The sequence below is a fragment of the Anarhichas minor genome, unplaced genomic scaffold (assembly GCF_050575085.1).
Source record: "Anarhichas minor isolate MPS153535 unplaced genomic scaffold, ASM5057508v1 ptg000048l, whole genome shotgun sequence".
NCBI lineage: Eukaryota > Metazoa > Chordata > Actinopteri > Perciformes > Anarhichadidae > Anarhichas > Anarhichas minor.
The window spans coordinates 651,674-678,477 of NW_027466494.1; the positions used below are offsets into that span (position 1 = coordinate 651,674).

The 26,804-nt window shown below is 42.9% G+C and overlaps 1 protein-coding gene across 1 annotated transcript in view; it reads right to left on the reverse strand.

Moving 5' to 3' along the window:
• LOC142971622 (titin-like) overlaps positions 1–26,804 on the reverse strand; it is a 212,089-nt gene that overhangs the window by 177,459 nt on the left and 7,826 nt on the right. The window contains exons 8-36 of the mRNA XM_076112200.1: positions 24,857–24,916; positions 23,139–23,397; positions 22,221–22,290; positions 20,997–21,194; positions 20,296–20,438; positions 20,053–20,204; positions 19,048–19,275; positions 18,000–18,241; positions 17,687–17,919; positions 17,431–17,595; positions 17,125–17,293; positions 15,330–17,026; positions 14,955–15,236; positions 14,606–14,872; positions 13,305–13,577; positions 12,947–13,210; positions 12,601–12,861; positions 12,086–12,346; positions 11,483–11,746; positions 11,122–11,382; positions 10,155–10,415; positions 8,818–9,078; positions 8,235–8,379; positions 7,984–8,152; positions 7,662–7,893; positions 6,016–6,300; positions 5,792–5,917; positions 5,071–5,259; positions 3,165–3,215 (exon numbers count right to left, since the gene is read on the reverse strand). Coding sequence (XP_075968315.1) covers positions 3,165–3,215; positions 5,071–5,259; positions 5,792–5,917; positions 6,016–6,300; positions 7,662–7,893; positions 7,984–8,152; positions 8,235–8,379; positions 8,818–9,078; positions 10,155–10,415; positions 11,122–11,382; positions 11,483–11,746; positions 12,086–12,346; positions 12,601–12,861; positions 12,947–13,210; positions 13,305–13,577; positions 14,606–14,872; positions 14,955–15,236; positions 15,330–17,026; positions 17,125–17,293; positions 17,431–17,595; positions 17,687–17,919; positions 18,000–18,241; positions 19,048–19,275; positions 20,053–20,204; positions 20,296–20,438; positions 20,997–21,194; positions 22,221–22,290; positions 23,139–23,397; positions 24,857–24,916 — 7,468 coding nt within the window. The remainder of the gene's footprint in view (positions 1–3,164; positions 3,216–5,070; positions 5,260–5,791; positions 5,918–6,015; positions 6,301–7,661; positions 7,894–7,983; positions 8,153–8,234; positions 8,380–8,817; positions 9,079–10,154; positions 10,416–11,121; positions 11,383–11,482; positions 11,747–12,085; positions 12,347–12,600; positions 12,862–12,946; positions 13,211–13,304; positions 13,578–14,605; positions 14,873–14,954; positions 15,237–15,329; positions 17,027–17,124; positions 17,294–17,430; positions 17,596–17,686; positions 17,920–17,999; positions 18,242–19,047; positions 19,276–20,052; positions 20,205–20,295; positions 20,439–20,996; positions 21,195–22,220; positions 22,291–23,138; positions 23,398–24,856; positions 24,917–26,804) is intronic.

Here is a 26,804-nt window from a genome sequence, read left to right on the forward strand (position 1 = left end):
CGTTGACACATTTACCCATTCAGGATCTACTAACCTTGCCTTCATTCTGGGGGATTTACGGAAAGATTCTGGCACAGCCTCCGTTTCTACAGTTGCTGTTTTCTCCATCACTTCCTGCTGGGGGTAAATGTGCCCCGCGGTCTCCATGTACTGCATCTCTGTTGGCATCGGCAGATCCGTTTCAGGGGGAAACGTCATCTCTTCTGACATCCTACTCCCTTGCTGCCATTTCCTGATCCGCAGAGCAAGGAGTTTCTCCTCACACTGCATCCGCTCAGCGTCCAGGCTCTTCTCATACTGAGCCCTCAAAGACTCCCCTGCACCCTCCTCTTCAACTGGATCAGTTGGTTCTGGTGTTACTTTGTCTTCCGTTGTTACCGCTTCACTGAGGAACATCTCCCTTATAAATGTGACTGGCTTAGGCCTGGTTGATACCTCCTCTTCAGAAGGCACCACTGCAAGAGATTCTCTGCTCTCAGTGTACGTTGTAGTTTTTGGGTACGCTAATGTTTCAGAGTACTGGACTTCAGGGTGACGCAGCTGGACCTCAACCTTTGTAGCTTCTACCGTTTGGTCAGCAACCACACTGTGACGTTCACTTACCATATGCTTGAATCTAGTATCTACCCGAGATTCAACAAAACTGTCAACTTTTTGATCCTCCAGTGTCTCTGAATATTTTTCACCTGATTTCCTTTCTGTATCTGGCAGCAGCGTGTCAACCAACTCCCCTCTCATGATCTGAATGGCCCTGCTTCTAGACTGAGGCTCAAATGAATGCCTCATACGAGGCCGAGAGGGGTCCCTCTTTGAGCTCTTACCTTGAAACTCCCCGGGACTCTCCCCCAAATCAAAAGTTCGATTGAACTGCTGGACATCGGGCAGAAAGGCAGGCTTGACCCTGAGCCTCTCCACATAATCTGCATAGCTCGACTCACTAGCAACCGATTCTGACTCAAACTCAGAGGAGGACATGGTGGAAATAGAGAGCCTCTTCTTCTGTTTGACAGCTTTTTGGAGTGTGGTAAGTTTGGTCCTCACCTCGCTGTGAAGACTCTCGGTGTCACTGAACCTCTCGCTGTATCGGTCACTGCACCGGTCACTAAACTTGTCACTGAACCTGCCACCGGTGCGCCGGTCACAGTAGATATCACTGAATCTGTCGTTAAAGCGCTCAGGCCGGTCGAACATGGGGGGAGGGGACGGGGCACGCTCGGACGCCGTCTCCAAACGTTTGGACTCTTTCTCTACCTCTTTGTCTTTTGCGTGGGAACCGGACTTGAAGTATACGGTACGCACCAGAGAGCTCTTGGATCGAGATCTTCCCTGATGAACTTTGGACATCTTGTCAAATGGAGACCCTACACACCTGAGGTCCACCCTAAACTTCCTCTCTTTCCTCTGCTCTGCCATGGTGTCTACGCTTTCATGGGCTTTAGCAGAGCGTCTTACGAAGCCCAGGTAGTTAGCGGACTGCTCCTCCTTCAGTGAAACCAAAAGTGATGCTGTGGACTCGGCAGAACCTTCCGTGTTTAGCGCCATTACCTTATAACTGCCCGAGTCCTTCTCTTTGATGCTATCGATAACCAGACTGGTAGTGTGCAGGTGCATCCTGCTGTCAGTAGAGATCCTACGTCTACGCTCTTTAGGAATAGATTTATTATTATGAAACCAGAGGATAGTTGGTGGAGGACATGCAACCAGTTTACACTTTATCTCTACTGGTTCTCCTTCCAGGACCGATTGGAACTTAAGTTTCTTAGTGAAAGAAGGTTTGATGTTCTCCGTCCACGAGCTGATGGATGAGGTTCTGCTGGAGCAGCGATTGGCCGACACCAGGCCGTGATCCAGGAAGTCCTCGGTGTCGGAGAAGGCTCCTCTCAGCTGTCGTGTGCCGGTGAGTTCTGCGCTGCTGTGCGGTGTTTCTTCTTTTCTTTCTTGGTAAAACAGCTCTGCAAATATAAACAGAGAATGGTCAGCCTCCAGGGGTAAAAGAAAAAGAGAGAAAAGGATTTGAATGAATCATTAATGGAAATATTAAATGCATGCTGGGAGTCACAATGCCGTAAGAAATAATTTCACTCACCATATTTGTTCGAATAAACGCAAGACTTGATTCTTTTTATTAGAAACCTGCAGGAAGTTTTGATCCTTCGTCTGTGGAAATTTCTTCAAAACATAAATTATTTTATTATCATTAAAAAAGCAAAATGTTTCCAAGATGGGCTGCTTAGCATTCACTTGTTCTACTTTTGATAGTTGCTCTGTACTTTAATATTCCTTACCTGACTTGCAGACAGGAGAATAAACGCCCTTTCTAACCTTAAACTTAAGATAAATGATGCACAAGTATCAGCGAGAGGCAGAGCTCTCCATAGCTTGTATTCCAAAATGTAAAGAAATGAAGCTGTAAAATTGGGTGAGAAGGCGTTTATTCGAACTAATATAGTTCACTGGTGTTATTTAGTGCAAACCACAGGAATCACATCCCACTATCTGCAAGCCAGGCTAAGAGATATTTAGCAGGAGGAAGGTATCAGTTCCAGATGCAGCGAACCTCCTTATCTTTTAAAGGGCACTTCAAATCTGGAAGCTTTAAAAGATACACATCCTGCGCCTTCTGGGAGAAAGAGATCAGAAGAACATTCATGCCAAGAAACAACAAAACAAACTTTTGGATGCAAACCGCAAGTGTCAAAAAACTGGTTGGAGCAAGTTCTCGTTTGGGGGAAAACCACGAAATATTTTCAGAACCAGAGCAGGAAGAATAATACAGAACATCAGAACCTTCTATTGAGACACATAGAGACGACATGCTACTGTGGGAAGATCACTTAAAGGGACAGTTCAACACATTTACAAACTCTAAAAGCAGTCTGCTGATGCAGGACAACTATAATCCAAATAATCCATCAGTCATGCAGCCACACATTCGATGTTTCGTCACTTTTCTCAACAGTTTCTTCACTTAAAAAAACACCTTCAAAAGACTCAAAGCTTGGATCAAAGTTACCTGCTGACAGACTACTTTCAAAGAGAAACATTTATCAAGTGAAGCAGAATTATTAAACTGTCCCTTTTCCATTGTGCCCAATTCACATGTGTGAACATAATCTTCAGTGTTTCTAAAAACGCGATGGTCATGAACCCGACGGAAACCTTACCTTTGACTTCTTGCTCGATCTTGGCTTCGATGTGTTCTCTGACGTGAGTCACTGTGAAGAAGAAGAAGACGTTAACTCGCTGACAGCAGAAGTCCTTCACAACATTCATTCACATGAAGAAGAACTGGATTCTCTTTAAGGACTCAAATGCTTTTTACCTTCTGTGTTTGAGCTCCATCAAGTTTTATCAAATGAATTGAGGAAACTTGAGCTATGAATGCAAAATGTTTCATGAAAGTACAATTAAAACCATGTCAGAGTATCGAACCAGCTTAATCTCAAATTAAACTGGTTTGTATTTTCATGATGAGCAAATAGATTTGAGTCCCAGAAGTCTCTAATCTTTGAGAAATGAGATTTTAAAGTGAGAAATGAGAAACAATGCAAACTCACAAAGTGAAACAAAGTGAAACAAACAGCAACAAACGAAGTGAAACAAACATTATTCAACACAGGAATCAAGACACGAGAGGGGTTTGAGTTCCCTGCAAGAGGGAGGAGGTTACAGATGAGAGGAGAGGAGATGAGGAGATGAGGAAGGTGAGGAGATGAGGAAGGTGGTGAAGCCCCAGGATTCATTCTGGAGCTGTGAGGTTAGTTACATCTGGAGGAGGGATGTCCCGAAAGAGAGCAACTGCAAGATAACGTGGAGCAGTGAGTCTGTTTAAAACCTCGGCTCTTCAGCGTCGACGTCTCCATCGTTTGAACGATGGTCTAAAAACATTTAAAGGAAACTTCAAACCCTAATTGTGCGGACGGCTTCGGGACATCATGAATGAGGAGGAAGAGGAGGATTAATCTCTCAGGAAGATGAAGGGTTTATTGTTTAGAGTGTGGTTTCAGAGGGATTCTGGCTGCAGCCTGACGGATCCAGATGTTACCTTCTTCTTCTTCTTCATTGGTGGTTACGGTGAGGGTGGCCGAGCACGCGGCCTCTCCGGCGCTGTTGGCGGCCCTGCAGGTGTACTGCCCCGCGTGCTCGGAGAAAGCGTCGACTATGATGAGCACGGCGGTGCTCGACGCCTCGTCGAAGTGGAACACCACGTTCTTGGTGGGACGGACCGGCTGCCGGTCGTGGAACCAGCTGATCTCCGGCTTCGGCGTGCCGGACATGCACGCGTGGAAGCGCGCCACCTCCCCGTGAGGCACCGTGAGGCTCGCGATCGGCTGGAGGAAAACCGGCTTTTGGCGGACGGATGGTTTCTTTATAGCGGTGAGGCTGGTTGAGACGTGTCTCTGAGACGCAGCGGGAATGTCCACGGTGTGTTTGTGCCCTGAAAGGAAGCGAGGTCATTGACTTCATGAGCTTAAGTTTCCTTTATATTCATCCCAGTCTGCACAGTCCGAGTGGTTTCAGTTTGGTAGAAATCATCAAATCTGTTGCTAAGAAGCTGAATGACGCCATCAGTCATTTGTTCAAATAAAACTGATAACATTTGTTCTGACAAGTTGTGATTGAAGCAACAAATAGTGTGTTTTTTATTGGAGCACCACAAATTATTAATTAATTATTCAATTCAAATTTTAAAAAACAATAAGAGGATTGTGTTATTTTGATCTCCAGGTGACTCAACAGTCTGTGATCCCGAGATGAAGATGTCTTGTTCCTGCTCTTTACCTCCACCTCTTTCTGCTTCCTGTTCTTTACCTCCACCTTTCTTGTTCCTGCTCTTTACCTCCACCTCTTTCTGCTTCCTGTTCTTTACCTCCACCTTTCTTGTTCCTGCTCTTTACCTCCACCTCTTTATTGTTCCTGTTCTTCACCTCCACCTCTTTCTTGTTCCTGTTCTTTACCTCCACCTCTTTCTTGTTCCTGCTCTTTACCTCCACCTCTTTCTTGTTCCTGCTCTTTACCTCCACCTCTTTCTTTTCTGTTTTCTGGCGGTTTCGTTGGAGACAAACTTACCGTCCAGAGTGAGCGTAGCGGAGCAGGAGGCCGTCCCGGCGTTGTTGGAGGCCCGGCAGGTGTACTCGCCCTCGTCCTCGGGGTAAACTCTGGAGATCTCCAGCTGACAGCTGTCGTCAAACTGAGACATCCTGAAGAAGTCCGACTGCTTGATCTCCTTCTCCTTGTGGAACCAGCTGATCTTCACATCTGGAGAAAAAGACGAGAACGTTGGTGTTCTTTAAAGCTTCTTCTTTGTTCGGCGCATTGTTTTTTTTTTTCACAAGATAAATTGAACTTTTATTTTATTTTCCTTATTTTTAAGACTAAAAAGAAAACAAAAGAAAACCTGTTGTGGAGTATTATTGCTTATGAATATAAATATAACACATTATAAATATTTAATACTATTTTGGTTCTATGTTTGTGTTCTTCTCAATGTGTCGCTTGTACATTGTGAACTGTGTGCATTTCTTTGTGAGATTTGACTCAAATGATAACGTGACCGATTGAGCTCAAACACCAGACCCTGAAGAGCAGAGACCCTGAAGAGCAGAGGCCCTGAGCCAACTCATCAAAGATGAATTACAGGATGATGAAGTCCATTCGCTCTCTTTGAGCTCCGCTTCTGTTCTCCTCCACCTCTCTAGCTGCTAAAAGCTCTTGGAGACACCGATCAGATAATCAATGAGCTGATCAATAACTACTAGACACACACTCAGTCTGGGTTCACTTCTCTCACCGTCTCCTCGGACTCGGCACTGGAAGCGAGCCGGTTCCCCCTCGCGGGCAGAGGTGCTGCCGATGGGAGTCATGACGACAGGAGGAGCGACGGTAGCAGCGGAGTCCGGAGAAACAACCTCGGACACTACAACACACACACACACACACACACACCTGTATCTGTACAAGGCCTGATGTTGACATTAGTCTTTGTTCCACAGGTGTAAAGTCCCGCCCCCTTACCTTCCACGTGGAGCGCCGCGGTGCTCGTGGCGGCACCGTAGTCGTTCTTGGCCTCGCAGTTGTAGACGGCGGCGTCCTCGGGGAACACCTCGATCAGCAGCAGCGAGTGCTCGTAGCCGTCGTGGAGGAACTTGCACTTGAAGCCCGGAGACAGAGCCTGAGAGTTCTTGTACCAGGAGACCTGAGGCTGAGGGACGCCGCCCACCCGCACCGAGAAGCGAGCGGGTTTACCGGCCTCCACCGCCTGGGGCTCCATGTGGCGGAGGATCTGAGGAGGCTCCGGGACTGAACGGGACACAAGAGAACCGTTAGAAACATTTAGAACTCGAAAAAACGACTTCATGGTAAACCTCAGGTTAATGATACAGTTAACCATAACGTTAACCATCAGAGTGTAAATAAAGTTTAACGTTAACCGCCAGAGTGTAAATAAAGTTTAACGTTAACCATCAGAGTGTAAATAAAGTTTAACGTTAACCGCCAGAGTGTAAATAAAGTTTAACGTTAACCATCAGAGTGTAAATAAAGTTTAACGTTAACCGCCAGAGTGTAAATAAAGTTTAACGTTAACCATCAGACTGTAAATAAAGTTTAACGTTAACCATCACAGTGTAAATAAAGTTTATCGTTAACCATCACAGTGTAAATAAAGTTTAACGTTAACCATCAGAGTGTAAATAAAGTTTAACGTTCACCATCAGAGTGTAAATAAAGTTTAACGTTAACCGCCAGAGTGTAAATAAAGTTTAACGTTAACCATCAGACTGTAAATAAAGTTTAACGTTAACCATCACAGTGTAAATAAAGTTTATCGTTAACCATCACAGTGTAAATAAAGTTTAACGTTAACCATCAGAGTGTAAATAAAGTTTAACGTTCACCATCAGAGTGTAAATAAAGTTTTACTGACTTAGTAGAACATGTGTTTCTAGTCTCTGATCTCTGATAATGTTTCATTGTAAACAACCAATCAGAGGAGAGCTAGTAACGTTAGCAGCACCGCTAACGGCTAACCAACGAAGGTTCACTTCAGTTACATTATGATGCCTTCAGGCTCTGCTCAGTGAACATGAGTACTGGCTGAAGGTACATTATAACGTCATCATGATGTGTTCACATGTCATCTGTAAAATGTAGTTTTAGTGATAAACTTGAATAAATCCAGTAGTTTGAAGGAGATGTTTTCACATGAATATAAAATAGATATTAGAGATGAATTATGAGCTGTTTAACTTCATAACATGAGCTATAAGAACATTATTACACTTCATTAAAGATGACTAGATTTGTTTTAATCAATAAAAATACAATACTTTATTTACTCATTATTTGAGTATATATGACTATAGATGAAAGAAAGTAAAAACAAAACACTCGAAGATGATAAGTGTTTTAGTTCATTGACTAAAGGCCTATTAGAGTCATTTTAGTCATTTTTGCATTAATTTGCAAAAATAAGTAATAAATAAATCTCAATGTTGCATACGGCCATAATACCGTGACTTAGGTATTGTGATGAAATGGAATCACATCATAATGTTTATGAAACATGTTGAATCAAACACATATTTAAAAACGTTGATAGAAATGTTAGATAACTTGATAACAGTTAAAAGTGACCCTCGTGTCGGCAGTTCTGGACTCACTGTTGACTCGGAGGTTCATGGTGCTCCGGTTCTTGCCGGCGATGAAGGTGTACTCTCCAGCGTCGCTCCGGTAGGTCTCAGAGATGGTGAGGCGGTGCAGCTTCCTGATGGCGACGTAGTTGAACCTCTCCTCCACCGAGAACTGGATCTCCACCCCGTTTCTCATCCAGCGACCCTCTACGTCGTCCTCGTTCACCTCGAACTCGAAGGTGGCTCGGTGTTTCTCCAGAACCTACGAGAGAAAAAAACAAGAAGCTGTTTTCATTTGCTGCTTCAGCTGCTTCATTTCCACACAGGTTCAAAACAAAACGTCCCGTCTCACCGTGATTTCACGCTCGGCGGGTTCGGAGATCCGGACGTCTCGGCCCTCCACGGTCAGCTGGGCTTTGGACACGCTGGATCCGGCCACCACCGAATACTCGCCGCCGTCGGACATGCGAACCGTCTGGATCATCAGGCGGTGAACGTATTTCTCTGTCGTCACCGTGTACCTGAACACAACACAGACTGTCAGCTCTGCTGAAGAAGAGGAGGAGGAGGAGGACGATGATGATGAAGGGTTAATGGACTGACCTCTCCTCAGACATGTCCAGCTCCTGACCGTCCTTCATCCACATCACCTGAGTGTTGGGCTCAGAGATCTCACACTCAAAGATGGCCTTCTTCTTCTCTGTGATCTTTATGTCTTTGATCTTCTTGGTGAATTCAATCACACGAGCTGAAATCAACAAAAACAGTTGCAGTGATTTTTATTTGTTTTTTTATTTTGTTGATATCTTCGGTCCCCTCTGAACCCCAAAAACCCGCCAGTAGGATTGAAAAGCATTTTTTTTCTTAAACAATCTCCAAAACTACGTTTATCACAGCCAAAGGCTTTAAAAACCGTCAGTATCGTCAGACTTTCATCTTTCCGACGGTCCTTGAACACATCATGTGTGACAAACGCTCCCGTCAGAAAAAGCCAAATTGTGACATTTGATCAAAGACATTTTATTCTTCATGTTCTCATTATAAATGTCTCCTCTAATAAAGCGTTCACTTTAACCAGATTGTGTAAAAACATTAAACTGTGAGCTCCTCAGAGAAACTATGAAGTCATGATTGATTCATCTGAGACCAACAGTCATGTGACAACAAATCAGTGAAATTCCGTTACCTTCCACGAACAGGTTGGCGGCGCTGGCGGCGGACCCCGCCACGAACTGGTACTCCCCTCCGTCCCCGAAGTGGACGTTTCGGATGCTGAGCGTGTGCGTGAGCTGCCGGCTGCGGACCTGACACCTGTCGGAGGACTTCACCTCCACGCCGTTCTTCAGCCACTTGTAGGTGACGCCCTCGTAGTTCACGGTCACCTCGAAGGTGATGGTGTCTCTCTCCTGAGCGTTCAGGTCCTTCAGCATGGAGGTGATGAGGACGGCTGCAAATATAATAATAATAAAAATAACTTTCAACATCCACATGCGATACTGTGACTCTGTTTCTGGTTGGTTTGTTTTATAAATACTACTTTAAAGTTAACAATATAGCAACAATGTACTCCATTTTAGCTATGTTGTACTTTTATTTAATAGTATTTTAACAATTACTTTGACTTATATTGGAATACTCTGCATTTTCTATTTTTTGCACTGTGTTGATTGTTTAATGTTATGCACCATCCACCATGTACATTTCTTTGTATGTGCAACATACTCGCAATAAACGGGTCTGATTCTGATTAAGCAGGATGTTGTACTTCTCATAACTGAGGATAAATCACCTTTTTAAATAAGTAATTTATATATAAAAATATATATTTTCTCATGTTTCTTAATTGTTAAATGTAATATTGTTGAATTATAATTGTTTCAATTATACAAATACAATTAACTGTTGTTGTTATTATGATTTTAGTGATCTTACGGCTGACGGTGAGCGTAGCAGACACTCGGTCGTTCCCACAGACGAAGATAAATGTGATCTTATATAAACGTGATCTTTTGTGAACGTGATCTTATCTAAACGTGATCTTATATAGACGTGATCTTTTGTGAACGTGATCTTGTGTAAACGTGATCTTATATGGACGTGATCTTATCTAAACGTTATCTTATATGAACGTGATTTTGTCTAAACGTGATCTTATCTAAACGTGATCTTGTGTAAACGTGATCTTATATGAACGTGATTTTATCTAAACGTGATCTTATCTAAACGTGATCTTAAATAAACGTGATCTTATCTAAACGTGATTTTATCTAAAGGTGATCTTGTGTAAACGTGATCTTATCTAAACGTGATCTTATGTAAACGTGATCTTGTGTAAACGTGATCTTATCTAAACGTGATCTTGTGTAAACGTGATCTTATCTAAACGTGATCTTATCTAAACGTGATCTTGTGTAAACGTGATCTTATCTAAACGTGATCTTGTGTAAACGTGATCTTATCTAAACGTGATCTTGTGTAAACGTGATCTTATCTAAACGTGATCTTGTGTAAACGTGATCTTACGGCTGACGGTGACCGTTGCAGACACTCGGTCGTTCCCACAGACGAAGGTGTACTCTGCAGAGTCGTCCCTGCTGGTGTTCATGATCTTCAGCTGGTGGAGTTTTCCCTGAACCACGATCCTGAACTTCTCGCTCATCTCGATCTCCACGCCGTCTCTCAGCCAGGTGGACGGCACGTTGAAGTGAGAAACCTCGCACTCCAACGTGGCCACCTGGGTCTCTGGGACTTTGACGCTTTTTAGGGGTTTGGTGACTCGCAGGGCTGAAGAGACAAAACATTAAATATGAGAATCATCTCTATTAATGGAACGTAAATGTATTATTATTGGGATCACTTTCACAAGAATATAATTAATTAATCACATAAATTAATGCAAATTACAAATACAATTTTAATCTAGATATAATATTCTCTACATTCTAAAAGAATTATATGGATAAATAAAAAATAAAAAATTCATAAAATGTAAACAAACAAATATACAAAACCCTAAACAAAAATGTACAACACAAGCCAATAAGATTTACAAATTTAGAAATCAATTTGAATAATTTTGAATAAATGAAAAGGACAAAATTCACAAAATTCATAAAAACAAATATATTTTGTTTTAATTGATTTATTACTCTTTATTATTTTAGTGTCATTTTACAATACCAAATGGTCATTAGACCATAAGCATATCATTTTTCTAATGATATAAATGAAAACAAACTACAAAATAATCATAAAGAAAATTTTTAATTTAAATGTATTATGTATTCTACATAAATTATATGAATTAATAAAAAGCACAAGATTTATATAAAGATTTTTAGAAAGTAAATGATTCATGCAGACTTTTTGTTATTCCTTATTAATTTTAATGAAATTTTTAAAAATAAACAAAAAGGTCACATCATTGTAACCTTTCCCTCATGAATCACAATAATAATAATAATTATTACAATAATAAAATGCGGCGTACCCTCCACGGTGAGCGTGGCGCTGCTCTGCAGGTGTCCCACCACGGCGCTGTACTCTCCGGCGCTGCTGCTGTCGATGTTCTGCAGGATCAGTTTGTGAGCTTTCCGCTCCGACAGAATCTTACACCTGTCGCTGGGCTTAAGCTCCGCCCCTTTAAACATCCACCTGACGGGGATGTCGTCATGTGACAGGCTCATCTCGAAGGAGGCGGTGCTGTCCAACAGCGACGACACGTCCTTTATCTTCTTGATGATTTTGATGGCTGTAAAAACACAAAAAACAGAGACGGTTTAGATCCTCGATGGCTCTGCTGGACGGGGTTCTGGATGGTCCTGGATCACGGGTTCAGATCAGAGACTCACTCTCTACGTTGAGTCTGCCGTTGGCCGAGAGTTTTCCCAGTTTGAAGGAATAGACGGACTCGTCCTGCATGTTGCAGCTCTTGACCTTCAGCGTCTGCACCGTGCCGTCGGAGGTGATCTCGTACTTGTGGCTGTTCTGCAGCTCCACGCCATTCTTGATCCACTGGGACCCCTTCACGTCCAGGTGGGTGAGCTCCAGCGTGAACACAGCCTCCTGCGTCTCCGTCACCGTCTGGTTCCTCAGAGTCTTCTTGATCTTCACCGCTGGAGACGGAAACACAGAACTCAGTATTCACATGATGTTTGTTTTGCGTAAAGAGAAGCTCTGTGGTTTGGTATTAACCCGCCAGACTGTGAGGATGTTCAGGGGGGACGGGGTGTGAAGAACGAGACGTCTACGTAAGACGAACTGTCCACCTGCCTGTCTACCTGTCTACCTCTCTACCTGTCTACTTATCTTTCTACCTGCCTGTCTACCTGTCACTCATTCCATCGTCTTCCACCAGCTTCTATCTTCACAGCTTTCAGATCTCCCATCTTGTAATTGTAGTCCATCTTGAAATAGCACCACATACTTATGATGATAACGTAGACTCTACGTACCCTCCACCCTGAGGTTGGCGGTGGTCTTGGAGTTGGCCACCTGGTAGGTGTACTCTCCGACATCCTGCGGTCTGGTGATGACGATGACGAGGCGTCTGACGGCCCTGTCCACCTCGCTCACCACGTTCTCGTTGAAGTCCACGTGCTGGCCGTCCTTCAGCCACTTGCCCTCAGCGTTGGCGTTGGCGACTTCACACTCCAGCACGGCCGTCTGAGACTCGGCCACCGTCACGTCCTGCAGGGGCCGAGTGATGGCTCCACCTGGTGGCGGCACAAAGAACCGGATGTGAGCATCAGTCTATAAAAGCAGCTAGATTAAAGGTTCATAAGGATGACAATGAATTGTAAGGGAACTGTTCTAGAGGTTCAGTGTCACTTCCTTGATCAGGATCTGACCATGAAGGACACAAAAGCTGCTGCCAAAGTCAAACTTGAAACCTTGTTTTTAGGACAGTGTCTGTAAACACGTTTATCTAACGTCTTGTTCATGAATGATTGTGTAAATGTAGTCGTACCGGAGACAGTGAGCTTGGCACTGGACATCTTTTCACCAGCGTGGAACGTGTACTGGCCCTCCTCGTCCTTCATGGTGTCAATGACCATCAGAGAGTGAGCCTTGCCCTTGGTCTCCATCTTGTATTTGGCTCCAGGTTTGAGCTGCTGGTTCCTGAAAGTCCAGACCGGGTCGATACCCGGGTGGGACACTTCTACTTTAAAGGTGACATTCTGGGACTCTGAGCACACTTTGTCCTCCATGTGCTTCACAATGTGTACCTCTGGAAAAATAACAACTTTGGTTAGAGCATGGGACTGGAACTGGGACCTGAAAACAGGATCATGGGAAAATGAAACCTTTCTTACTTTCCACAGTCAGGCTGCAGCTGGTGTCGACCTTGCCGACCACCAGTTTATATTGTCCTTCATCAGAAGCGAAGGTCCGGGTGAAGACCATACGCTGCTTGGCTCCCTTTGCGACCATCTGGATTCTGTCGCTAGGCATCAGTAGTTTGTCGTTGTGGTACCATTTGACCGAGCTGACGTCCTGAGCCGAGATCTTGGCCTCTAGAACAGCCTTGGTGCCTTCCATGGAGGACACATCCTTAAGTGGCGCCACAATGTCAATGGCTGAAAGGAAAGACAAGAAACGATGGGTTCAATGTGTTCTAGTGATCATTAAAGTTGAGTATCACTTAGATCTGGTCCTGATTCCGACTCTTACTTTGAACACTGAGTTTGCCCGAGGTGGAGATGTCTTGGGCAGGAACCACGAAAGAGTAGGAAGCAGCATCGTCTCTGGTGACGTTCTCCACCAGCAGCTTGTGGACCTGTTTGTCGATTACAATGTGGACGCGGTCCGAGGCCGAGATGGCCTGGCCGTTCTTCATCCAGGTTCCCTCAACATTCTCCTGGGAGAACCTCACCTCCAGCTGAGCGATGTCAGCCTCGCAGACCGTGAGGTCGGTCAAGGGCTGCATCAGCGTCACCGGGCGCACTGACGGTAGAGAAACAACATTATTATCACATCCCACTAAAGCCACCAACGACTGAATCACAACATCAAACCGTAAAGAGCTGTGTCCTTCACATATCTCCATAACCGTTCATCTGATTGACTTCACACCTCGAATCCAGGGACGTGACGAATGTGATGTAATTTGGCCAAATGGTGGTGCTACAAAAACAAATCTTTAGCCATTGATTTTCTGCCATTTTGAATTGTGCCAAAATCTGTATTTTCACTTCTCCTACAAACTTTGAGGAATCGTCACCAAATTTTGTGCAGAACATCTCTGCAGCAAGCAAGAAAAGTACTTTTTCCGATTGTTAATGTTCCATACAGTTTTTTCTATAGCTGTCCATCAAATGCTGTGGGCTGGGCTGTGTATCTTCTGAACATTTTCTGCTATTGCAACCACATTTGGTGGACAAGTGTAGATATGATATTTGAGTGACCATGCCAAATTAGGTGTCATTCAGCTAATAAATGGTGCTGTAGCAGCATCATCCAACTATAATGGAGGGAATGTCTGTCTGAAGAACCGTTCATCCCAATGACTTCACACTTGCACTTCACACATCATATTGCTGAACACCCAAAGAAGTGTGAAGCGGTTGTCAAGCTCAACACTGCAAGCAGGACTTTCGGGGGCAGAGCGAACAAGCACAAGTTCATCTAAATAAATAGGAATTAGGAGCCGGATGGCAATTTTTAACTCAATTATTCATTAAATGTTCTCTTAATTGAGAACTATAAACCATTTACATGTCCCTCAAAGCACTAAGATAAGAAAGCCTCAATTAGAGAACTTCGAAAGCAATTTCAAGCAATTCATTTTGGAAGACGTTTAATAATTTGTATTAAAAAGTAATGTAAAAGTAATGTATGCTGGAATTCGGAGAATCGATAAATTGGTCCTGAGAAACCCTGAGAATAGCATTAGAAGACAAATAACAAACTCATAATCACTGTGGGCAAAGACACTTCGCTCCACATACTTTATACTCTGTAAAGTTTCTTACGTTTCATCTTCAGTGAGGCGCTGGTCTTAAGGTCTCCACATACGAAGGTATATTTCCCCTGGTCTACTTTCCTGACGTCCCTGATGGACAGGGTTTGTCTTCCTCTGCGGGAGGACATGATGTATTTACTGCTGGGAGACAGCTCCTTGTCTCCGAAGAACCAGCTGCCCTCAGCGTCCTCGCGAGACAGTTCAACCTCAAACTCTCCAGAGTAAGTCTCTGGCACCTCAATGTTCTCCATGTGTTTGATGAGCTCCAGGGCAGCACCTGGGTAAGGAACCATACCAAGAACCGTTATCTACCAATCTACCCAAACAAGACCAAAGGGAACTGTGGATGGAAACATTACCTTTGACATGGAGCCTCGCACTCGTCCTGACGCTCTCGTCGTCTACGATCACACAAGAGTATTCGGCATCATCCCTCATTTCAATTATCAGCACAGACAGGAAGTGGACCTTTCTGTCTGAGTGCATTCTGTATTTGTCTCCGGAGAAGATCTCCATGTTGTTCTTGAGCCATTTGACTTTGATGAAAGGTTCGTTGGTTTCGCACTCAAAAGTCACCATGGTGTCCTTCTCATTTGCACTGGTATCCATTAAGTTTTGGATAAAGCTGATTGCTGTCTTGGCTGCAATGAAAAAACATGAAGTGAGACTTTGACATAAATTAGGACAGAGACAATGACAATTTGCCTGAGGGATTTGGTGTAAAATGTCTTTACCTTGCACAAGCAGGAAGGCGTGGCTGGAGGCCTCCCCAGCGACATTCATGGCTTTGACCATGATGCTAGCAGAGTCCTCTGCTGTCACATCTCTGATCACCAGTTCACACACATGATCTTCAGGCCAGTACCAGTAAATGCGGTCAGACTTTTCCACTAGAATGCCGTTCTTGAACCACTGGCACTCGGGTTCTGGTCTGCCGACGACTCTGACTCGGAAATTAACCTCATCCAGCGGAGTGACCGTCTTGCTTGTGATGCGTTCTAGGATCCTGGGTGCTTCCATGCTGGGGGAGAGCTGGAACCTCTCCGGTTTGATTGTGGGGATGGTGAGTTTGCCTTGTTCCTCCATCATCTTCCTCTCAGCTTCTTCTTTCTCTTTCAAGCGATGAAGCAGATCGTCCTTAGTCTTCTTCAGCAGATCCTCGTAGGAGTCGTCCCTCCTGCGAGACTTGAACTCCACAGCAGAGATGGACTCGTAGAAACCTTCCTCGGTCCTGCGCTTGAACTTGCTCTTCAGTTCGTCTGACTCCTCTGAGGTCTTCTCGTGAACAACTCTCTGTGTCTTACGCAGCTTAACAACCTCCCTGTCCTGCGCGGACTCGCCGGGTACGTCGACCTTCACAACATCAAATCCGATTCTGCCGGGGTCATTTGAAGCCTCTGCGGCCTTCTGTTCTGGAGCGCGACGCAGCACAGATCTAAAGTCCTCTTTCTGTTGGATCTCCAGCTTCACAGTGTGCTCGGTTGTGCCGAGAGGATTGTCTGCAACCAGCCTGACTTCTCCGGAGTCGTAGGACTTGACGTCGACGATCTCCAAGTAGTAAATCCCATCATAACGAAGTCTGTATCTCTTGCTCTTGCGGATCAGTTGTCCGTTCAGGTACCAGTTAACCTTGGGTAATGGATAACCGGTCACTCTGCAGCGGAATCGCGCAATGTCGCCTTCGAGCACTCTGGCTGGTTCAGGAATGAGGACGATATCAGGTTTGGTCTTTTCAAATTCGTCATCAGTGGTGACTCCTGAAGGTCCTCCCTCGTAAGCCATGCGCTCGATCTCATCCATTCTGTGCAATCCCTTCCTGCCTTCAGGGAGCTGAGTCTCCTCAACAAGACCTTTCTCGTCCTTGACGATCAGGGTGGCTGAGGTTTGGTCGACTCCGAACTTGTTCGTGGCTCTGCAGGTGACGACGCCGCTGTCTCTGGCGTAAGCAGATTCATAGTCGAGACTGCAGTAGCCAAATTCATTGACCATGCGCAACCTGTTAGCAGCTTCCAGGGGTTTGCCATCGTGCAGCCACTCCACCATCATGTTGGGGTCACCAATAGGGGTCAGTCTGCACTCAAAGTGAGCCGGACCAAAACGCTTCATTCTGATGGAAGTCAGCTTCTTCTTGAACTGTGGTTTCTGTTGCTTCTCTTTGTCGTAAAGGTCGCCCTCCTCCCACTGCTCTTGACCATATCGCAGATGAAGTGGCTCCAACTCGGGAGGGGCGATCTCCTTGGCTTTGTAGGTTCCTTTGGTGATAATGAGCTTCCTCTCAGTGTGAGGAGCAGTGAAGTCAACCTCAACGTTGACTCTGCAGCGAGTGGTGTCCCTGCCAGCCTTGTTGATGGCTGTAGCTGTGTACCAGGCGCTGTCTGAGCCCGAAGAAGATGGGATCTGGAATTTGGCCTCTCCTTTAGTTCCGTCAATCCTGAAATACATAATTCAGATATATTGATAAGCACAAACTACTCGTTCTACAAACCTGTGTCAAAGGATTAGAAAATAGACTGAATTAAAGATACGTACTTGATTTGTGGGTGCTTGTGTGGGGTGATAATATCACTGTTTTTCAGCCAGACGATGTCAGGCAGAGGGTTTCCAATGGCTTTGACAGCCAGTTCGACCAGAGTGCCCTGTTTTACAGTGATGTTCTTCAGCTTCTCAATGAACTGAGGGCGCGTCAGGCTTTCTCGAGCTGTGGATGGTGAAATACAATGCCGAGCAAGACAGAATTTAATAATGGAATACATTTTGTTTTAATGAATGCAAGAGCTGTCTGGTGAATACACTCCAAAGACTAGGGTTTGAACAGATCATCCCACACAGACATACCGTCAACAGTAAGAGTTACAGAGACTGAAGTCCGTCCAGCTCTGTTCTGAGCGACGACTGTCCACTCTCCAGAGTCTTGTGGCAAGGCCGGGACGATGATCAAGGACTGGACACCGTCCTCTTTGACCACTATCTTGTGGGTGTAGTCATTAACCACTTGTTGCCCTGAGGAGAAGGAGGATTAAATGTTTTTTAAGTGGCAGAAGCGACAGACAAAGTTGCGTCTCTAGAGTTAGTTGAACCTCGTTTCTCTTACCATTGTGGAACCAGTATGCGTCTGGCATCGGTCTGCCTACGATCTTCAGGTCGAATCTGGCAGTTTGCCCCTCAGAGCATTTAATTGAGGAAGGTTTCAGGACAAACACAGGCTTGTACAGTCTTTCCAGCTGAGCCTCGTCTGTCTCGTCGAGTCGGCGGGCCGGAGAACGTCCGGGAGAACGACTGGAAGAACGTCCGGGTGAGCGGCTCAGAGAACGAGGAGAAGTGGATCTGAGAAAGCAGCAGAGTCGTCAGTAACGAGGTCAATCGTTAATCACCGGGGAGCCTCCAGACTGACATGTGTTCCTCACCTGATCCTCTGCATCGCTGGCTGTGGCGTGTATCTCTGAGGGGTCACAGCTCCGGATGGCTCCACGTAGAGCTTCCCAGAGCTGACGGCGTTTCCCTTCATGTTGGAGGCGAAGGCGGTGTACACGCCCTCATCCTCCGGTAGCACCATGGCCAGACGGAGGCTGGCTCGTCCGTCCTGAAGAACCTCCATCTGATAACGTCCACCAGGTCTGATACGCCGGCCGTCTTTGTACCAAGCAATCTAGGAGAAGACAGAAGATCATTGCATCCACCAATATAACTTCTAAATATCTGGTTTTCAAGCTTTCTCTGGTAAAACTATCTCTAATAAAGAAAGAAACCGCTGCATGCAAATACCTTATTACACTGACATCTATTAGAGGCTTTAAGACCCCAAAGTCAGTTACCCCTAGAGCCAACTCTACTCTACTGTTATTCTGCTGCATCAACGTTTGTAACACACCATGAATATGAAACATTAGGTCTTGCCCATTTGCCACAAGGTGTATGAATTTAAAACGCTGCTAGTTTTCTGCCTGAGTCAAACTTTAAATATAAAGAAATGCCCACTGAGAGAGACCCGAGAGACACTTTGTGACTGTAATCGCTGTTATGAGCAGATGTCGTATGTTGTACAGATTGTTAAGCCCTCTGGGGCAAATTTGTGATTTTGGGATATACAAATAAAGTGAATTGAATTATACACTTCACATTTACTTTGTGTTTTACTTGGAATACTCAGAATACTTTCACTTTACTTATTTTACTTGTATTTGTCCAGCTTTGATGAGCACTCTCATTCTTATTTCAACCTAGTTTATACACTACTTTTATTGCCTCAAGTTTTCAGTCAAACTATTTTTGTGTTATCAGATCAAGACAAACATGAGACGGTTAATTCATGAGAGTCTTTTAAACTAACTGGCTGATGCATTGGCATCGTAAAAACCTCAGTAATATCTATCAGACCTTTTCCCAGCTTTGCTCTGGACGGGAGTAAGTTACATTATAATCTTTGTACATGTAAAAAGATTATAAATTCAGTACCTTTGGCAGAGGAATTCCACCCATCTTGCAGTGGAAAGTGACGCCCATTCCGTCCATGATCCTGTAGTTTTTGACGGGCGTGTCGAAGGCCGGCTGCACCGCCTCCTCCTCCGCCACCGTCACCGTCAGCTCTCTGTCCTCGATCACCAGCTCTCTGTAGGAGATCATCATGATGCGGAGCTCCACCTCCTGGATGATCCTCTCTTCAAACGCTGAAATCATAAATTCCTGCAAAAAAAAAAAAAGGTTTGTAAGGTGTTGACATCAAATCCAAACTGAGACTTTGAATCTGTTTCACTGTTTGATGGTAATGTAGTGTTTAATAGGCTACAACACAAGCAAACAAGCTCATTAAAAAAATACTTTAAAGTTTAAATATCTTGGATTTTCATACAGTTTATACATTTTCAGATGATGTAGCAGCACTGCTCTCACAAGCTAAAAGCACAACGGTTTGACTGCATTTGTTAAGATTTGCTGACCTGTGCAAGTTTGAATAATGTTTATAAAAATTATTGTTTTATTGAGACTAGAGTTGATTTCTCCTCAAAAAAAGAAAAGAAAAATAACTTTAAAAAAAACTAAACTATGACAAAATGTGACACAATTCTTGAAAGGAAACATTTGAAAGATTTATGGACTAAATTCAGCTCAAAATTAAACAGGAAACAGCAACAAAACAGCTCGAAGAAACCACGAAAACAAGGGAAACGAACGTTAAGGTGACTTTCAGTCGTCTCTCTGATCTATAAACTCTTTAAACATCTAAATCTTCCTCTCAACATTACTGTAGTGAGAACAGTGTTTTAGTGAATTATTCCACTCACAATGATTAGAAGACATGGAAATTAAAACTGCACAATCAAAGAAAAACAAAAATGAAATAATTGTGTTTCTGCTGTCAATGAAATGATTAAAATAAGACAAAAACTAAATTAAAGTTGTATCTAACTGACCAGAACAATGAAACAGTTTCTCTTGATGTGAAACAAACAAAGTCGGTACCGTTTCTGAGACGAAGCTCATGGGGGTCGTCACCCTTCGCTGCTCCAGCTCGTATTGACTCACAACCACAGACGGGTCCTGGACCACCGTCGTCGTCGTCACTTCGGTTTTGTACGTCAGGTCATGTTGCTTCATGTAAGCTTCGTATTCCTCTGTAAACAGAGACGCAGTCACGTTGTGAGACATTCAGTCCAACATGCCTTCTTTAAAGGTTTTATAAAGAAAACAAAGGATGTTGGTTACCTTCCTCCAGCAGGTTGGCGGAGGCTGAAGCTTCTCCGTGTGGATTCTTCACAAAGATGGAGTATTCTCCGGCATCGTCAGCAAACGTCATGGAGATGTCCAGTTTACATTCTCCGGTCTCCTTCTTGTAGGTGACTTTGTATCTGATAGCATAAAAAAGCAAAAGTTATCTATTGTGATCCGTCAACATGAAAATCAGAGAAGATCAGAAAGAGAAAGATGAGTATCTGACAGAAAACTAGAATCATGCAGCACTTTATATTCATGTCTATTCAAAATGGCATCACTTCATCATCTGAGATGGAGTACAGTAAAAAGTACTATATGTACCTCTGAGATGTAGTACAGTAAAAAGTATATGTACCTATGAGATGTAGTACAGTAAAAGGTATAATATGTACCTATGAGATGTAGTACAGTAAAAAGTACTATATGTACCTCTGAGATGTAGTACAGTAAAAAGTATAATAATTACCTATGAGATGTAGTACAGTAAAAAGTACTATATATGCCTCTGAGATGGAGTACAGTAAAAAGTACTATATGTACCTCTGAGATGTAGTACAGTAAAAGGTACTATATATACCTCTGAGATGCAGTACAGTAAAAGTATAAAGTGGCATCAAATGGAAATACTCCAGTGAAGAATAAGTACTTAGTGTTTTTGAGAAAAGGGGGCAGGTGTGAACCTGAACCGGTACCTGTATCCGGTGGTGAGCGGTACACCGCTCTTCTTCCAGATGACGTGAGGTCTGGGGTTTCCTCCAACTTGACACTCGAAGAAGACGCCTCCTCCCTCCACCAGCTTCTGAGCGCTGGGCTTCCTGATGAAGAACGGAGCGGCGGACTCTCCTGAACTCACCTCCACCACCGTCTGCTGCTTTAACTCCAGCACAACGCTGAGGGAGACACATGTATGTGATATACATTTATATTACGTATGTTTCATTTATATTACGTATATTACATTTATATTAGGTATGTTACATTTATATTACGTATGTTACATTTATATTACGTATATTACATTTATATTAGGTATATAACATTTATATTAGGTATGTTACATTTACATTACGTATATTACATTTATATTACATTTATATTACGTATATTACATTTATATTAGGTATATTACATTTATATTAGGTATGTTACATTTATATTACGTATTTTACATTTATATTACGTATATTACATTTATATTAGGTATGTTACATTTATATTACGTATATTACATTTATATTAGGTATGTTACATTTATATTACGTATGTTACATTTATATTACGTATATTACATTTATATTAGGTATGTTACATTTATATTACGTATATTACATTTATATTACGTATATTACATTTATATTAGGTATGTTACATTTATATTAGGTATGTTACATTTATATTACGTATGTTACATTTATATTACATATATTACATTTATATTAGGTATGTTACATTTATATTAGGTATATAACATTTATATTACGTATATTACATTTATATTAGGTATGTTACATTTATATTACGTATATTACATTTATATTACGTATGTTACATTGATATTACGTATATTACATTTATTTTACGTATGTTACATTTATATTAGGTATGTTACATTTATATTACGTATATTACATTTATATTACGTATGTTACATTTATATTAGGTATGTTACATTTATATTAGGTATATTACATTCATATTAGGTATGTTACATTAATATTACGTATATTACATTTATATTACGTATGTTACATTTATATTAGGTATGTTACATTTATATTACGTATGTTACATTTATATTACGTATATTACATTTATATTACGTATGTTACATTTATATTAGGTATGCTACATTTATATTACGTATATTACATTTATATTACGGATGTTGTATATTATGTCAGACTTTCACTACTCACCTTTTCTCCTGAGCGACTCCGGTTTGAGTGACAGTCATCGTTTCCTCTCTACTCTCAATTTCCTCCGACACTAAACAGAGAAAACAAGCTGTGTGAGGAAAATATCTACAGTTTATGACTTTTAACGCAGGCATTAGTTTAAATCTCGGTAGCACTTTATAATAACTACACACTATGAAGCATTAGTTAAGTATGAGTATTATAATTTATTGTTCCTACATTAATAATTCATTAGTATGCAGTTCATAACAGTTGTAAATGATGAATTAAGTGTTTACTCATACTTAACTAATGCTTCATAGTGTGTAGTTATTATAAAGTGCTACCTAAATCTCTATCTCTATCTCTAAAATCAACAGAATAATCGATTTGAATCTGTTTCACTCTTTGATGGTAATGTAGTGTTTCTGTTTAAAAGGCTTCAAAAGGAACATGCAAACAACCTCATTAAAAAATAATTATTTAAAGTATAAATATCTTGGATTTTTTATGCAGTTTATATATATATATTATTTAATAAAATGTATTTTCATAAGACTTAGCAGCACTGCTCTCACACGCTTTTTTTGCTGACTTGTGCAAGTTTGAATTATGTTTATAAAAATGTTACAGTAGATGGTAAAAGAGTATCATTACTCAGATACAGCATCATTTAAAGAGCTGAGCTGGTTTTTATTGAGACTACAGTTGATTTCTCCTCAAGAAAAGAAAAGAAAAATAACTTTAAAAATAACTTTTAGTGGAAATTAAAATTGCGCAATCAAAGAAAAACTAAAATGAAATAAACATTTGTTTTGTTTGTGTTGACAATAAATGACTAAAATAAGAGAAAAACTAAATTAAAGTTGTATCTAAGTGACCGGAGTAATAAATCAGTTTCTCGTGATGTACTCTTTAAAAGTCCAAACTAAAAGTCACCTTTGACCAGCAGGTAGCAGGAGGTGCTGACGGTTCCTGACTCGCTGGTGGCGGTGCAGGTAAAGCGTCCGCTGTCTTCGGCGAATGCCTCGCGGATCACCAGCCGGGCAAAGCCGCTCACGTAGCTGATCTGGAAGTCGATGGAGGTCTCGATCTTGTAGTCCTCTCTGAACCACAGGATGCCCGGAGCTGGGTGACCACTGATCTGACACTCCAGGGTCACCGACTCGCCCTCCGTCACTGTCACGTTCTTCAGGCCCTGAACAGAGAAACAGAGACCTTCAGAGACCTTTATACGCTCTCATACGTCTTCATATGTGGTCTTAAGACTTCATCCGTCTTCCTAAGACTTCTTTAGACTTCATGTGTCTTCCTATGTCTTCTTAAGACTTCATCCGTCTTCCTAAGACTTCTTTAGACTTCATGCGTCTTCCTATGTCTTCTTAAGACTTCATCCGTCTTACTAAGACTTCTTTAGACTTCATGAGTCTTCCTATGTCTTCTTAAGACTTCATCCGTCTTCCTAAGACTTCGTTAGACTTCATGCGTCTTCCTATGTCTTCTTAAGACTTCATCCGTCTTCCTAAGACTTCTTTAGACTTCATGAGTCTTCCTATGTCTTCTTAAGACTTCATCCGTCTTCCTAAGACTTCTTTAGACTTCATGCGTCTTCCTATGTCTTCTTAAGACTTCATCCGTCTTACTAAGACTTCTTTAGACTTCATGAGTCTTCCTATGTCTTCTTAAGACTTCATCCGTCTTCCTAAGACTTCTTTAGACTTCATGAGTCTTCCTATGTCTTCTTAAGACTTCATCCGTCTTCCTAAGACTTCTTTAGACTTCATGCGTCTTCCTATGTCTTCTTAAGACTTCATCCATCTTCCTAAGACTTCTTTAGACTTCATGAGTCTTCCTATGTCTTCTTAAGACTTCATCCATCTTCCTAAGACTTCTTTAGACTTCATGCATCTTCCTATGTCTTCTTAAGACTTCATGCATCTTCCTATGTCTTCTTAAGACTTCATCCGTCTTACTAAGACTTCTTTAGACTTCATGAGTCTTCCTATGTCTTCTTTAGACTTCATGCGTCTTCCTATATCTTCTTAAGACTTCATCCGTCTTCCTAAGACTTCTTTAGACTTCATGAGTCTTCCTATGTCTTCTTAAGACTTCATCCGTCTTCCTAAGACTTCTTTAGACTTCATGCGTCTTCCTATGTCTTCTTAAGACTTCATCCGTCTTCCTAAGACTTCTTTAGACTTCATGAGTCTTCCTATGTCTTCTTAAGACTTCATCCATCTTCCTAAGACTTCTTTAGACTTCATCTGTCTTACTAAGACTTCTTTAGACTTCATGCGTCTTCTCAAAGACTTCATGCATCTTCCTATGTCTTCTTAAGACTTCATCCGTCTTACTAAGACTTCTTTAGACTTCATGAGTCTTCCTATGTCTTCTTAAGACTTCATCTGTCTTCCTAAGACTTCTTAAGACTTCATGCGTCTCTTGCACCTTTATACACCTTCAGACTCCTTCAGAACGTCTTTAGTTCTGAAGGTATTCGGTCATAAACCAAAGTATGAGACACATTAACAGTTCAGAGCCAAATGTCTGACCGACCACCATCAGCATCCTCAGAGCCAAGAGATACCTCATTACACCTCTTTCATTTATTATAGTGGTTACTTTCTTTTGAAAGGAAAGAAACAGGAAGTACTCACAGCACTAAGAGTGGGAGGAACAACGGGCTCCTGAGCTCTGGAGAGAACAGCAGCTGCCTCCTGAAGACAAAAACAACAACAACAGGTGTCAAAGTCAGAAAAAGAGGAGGAGCTTATCAGCGGTGGAGTTCTGTGAGGATGGAGGGGGGGTGAAGCCGTTAGGACAGATAAAAACCCTGCTGAGGGGACAGAGGGATGAAGACAGGAAGAGGATGAGGAGGATTCTTCGTGAGGCGGATGATGAAGGGCAGCGTGTGTTTGGTGAAGAGGGTTGAACGCAGGTGACAGTCCACACGGGGTTAAATTAAGGAGGAAGGTGAAGGTAAGGAGAACCAACCTGAGGCTCCCAGTCCTCAAACTCCTCCTCACTCATTGCGCTCACCACCCGGGACTCAGACTGATATCGGACTTGTCTGAACGGCGGTGGGAGGGGCTTCTCCACCACCACCGCCACCGCCCTGCGAGACGGACTGGGAGACTTGACGGGCTTGATGATCTTTCTGTGAGAGGACGAGGACAACTCCTTCTGCAGAGCGGCGATAGCAGAGCCGGCGATGGAAACCTGACCAACGAGAACCACATTAACCGACTTCACTAAAAAAGGACTCTCAAGTTCAGAGAAGAAGTCCAGCTGAGGACCGGCACAGAGGTCAAGTACTCCTAACACAGAGGTCAAGAAGAACAAGAATTTTATTATTATTTTTTAATTCATTTTTAATTTTATTATACTATATTTATCCCGGTAAGGGGGAGATTTGTCTCTGCATTTGACCCATCCCTGTATACAGGGAGCAGTGGGCTGCCTATGACAGGTGCCCGGGGAGCCGTTAGGGGTTAAGTGTCTTGCTCAGGGACTCTTCGACACGGGACACGTAGAAGGAGAAGTAGGAGAAGAAGAAGAAGAAGAAGAAGAAGAAGAAGAAGAAGAAGAAGAAGAAGAAGAAGAAGAAGAAGAAGAAAAGAAAGAGAAGATGAACAATAACTAGAAAGAGAAGTCCAGCTGAGGACCAGTACAGAAGTCAGGTCCTCCTAACACAGAGGTCAAGAAGAAGAAGAAGGAGAATAAAAATAAAAAGGAGAAGAAGAAGGAGAAGAAGAAGAAGAAGGAGAGGAAGTTTATATAAAAATCATTTGTTTACGAAGCCGGAGAGAAGAAGTTTTTTATCATAACCGTGTCCATTAAATGTGAATCAGGTGAAAACAAACTATAATAAACGATATATTAGACAAGGTGATGATATAAGGAAGAAGTGGATCACAGCACAGAACACAGTGGAGGCGTGAGGGTTAAAGGTGGAATGAGGAGGTGGAGGTTCTGCTCCTCCTCTCTTCTTACCTCGAGGCTCGGCTCATGTTTGGGGACAGAAACTTTAGAAACGGTGAAATGTGGAACTGGAGACGAGGATTCTGTTGATCCCTGAATCTAAAGTGACCAACAGAGTTCATGCAGCGGTTAACAAAAGTCAGACTCTTATTTTTTTAGACGTCATGTCTGATATCAAGTCCTCCCAACCTGAGAGACCTGGACCCTGAGCTGGTCTGAGGCCACCGCGGCCACGACGACCGGAGGAGGTTCAGCAGGAAGTGTTTTCAACTCTACAACGCTTTTCTCTTCCTTCATCTTCATCTCTACAACTTCCTTCTCCTCCTCCTCCTCTTCCTCTTCAGCCTGCACGGGCCGGCGGACCCGAGCCAGGTCGACGGCGGCCACCACTAAGGCCACCGCCTCGGCTTTCACCCCTCCCTCAGCCTGGAGACACAAGAACCAAGACCACAGAGCTCAGGACCCCCATGACAGGAGGTCTGGAGACAGAGACACGCCCACAAAGGACTGGAAGAAGGGTTTAATACATTATAATAAACAATCATCAGTGAGGTCATCAAGTCATGAGGTCATCCAGTCATGAGGTCATCCAGTCATGAGGTCATCAAGTCACAAGGTCATCAA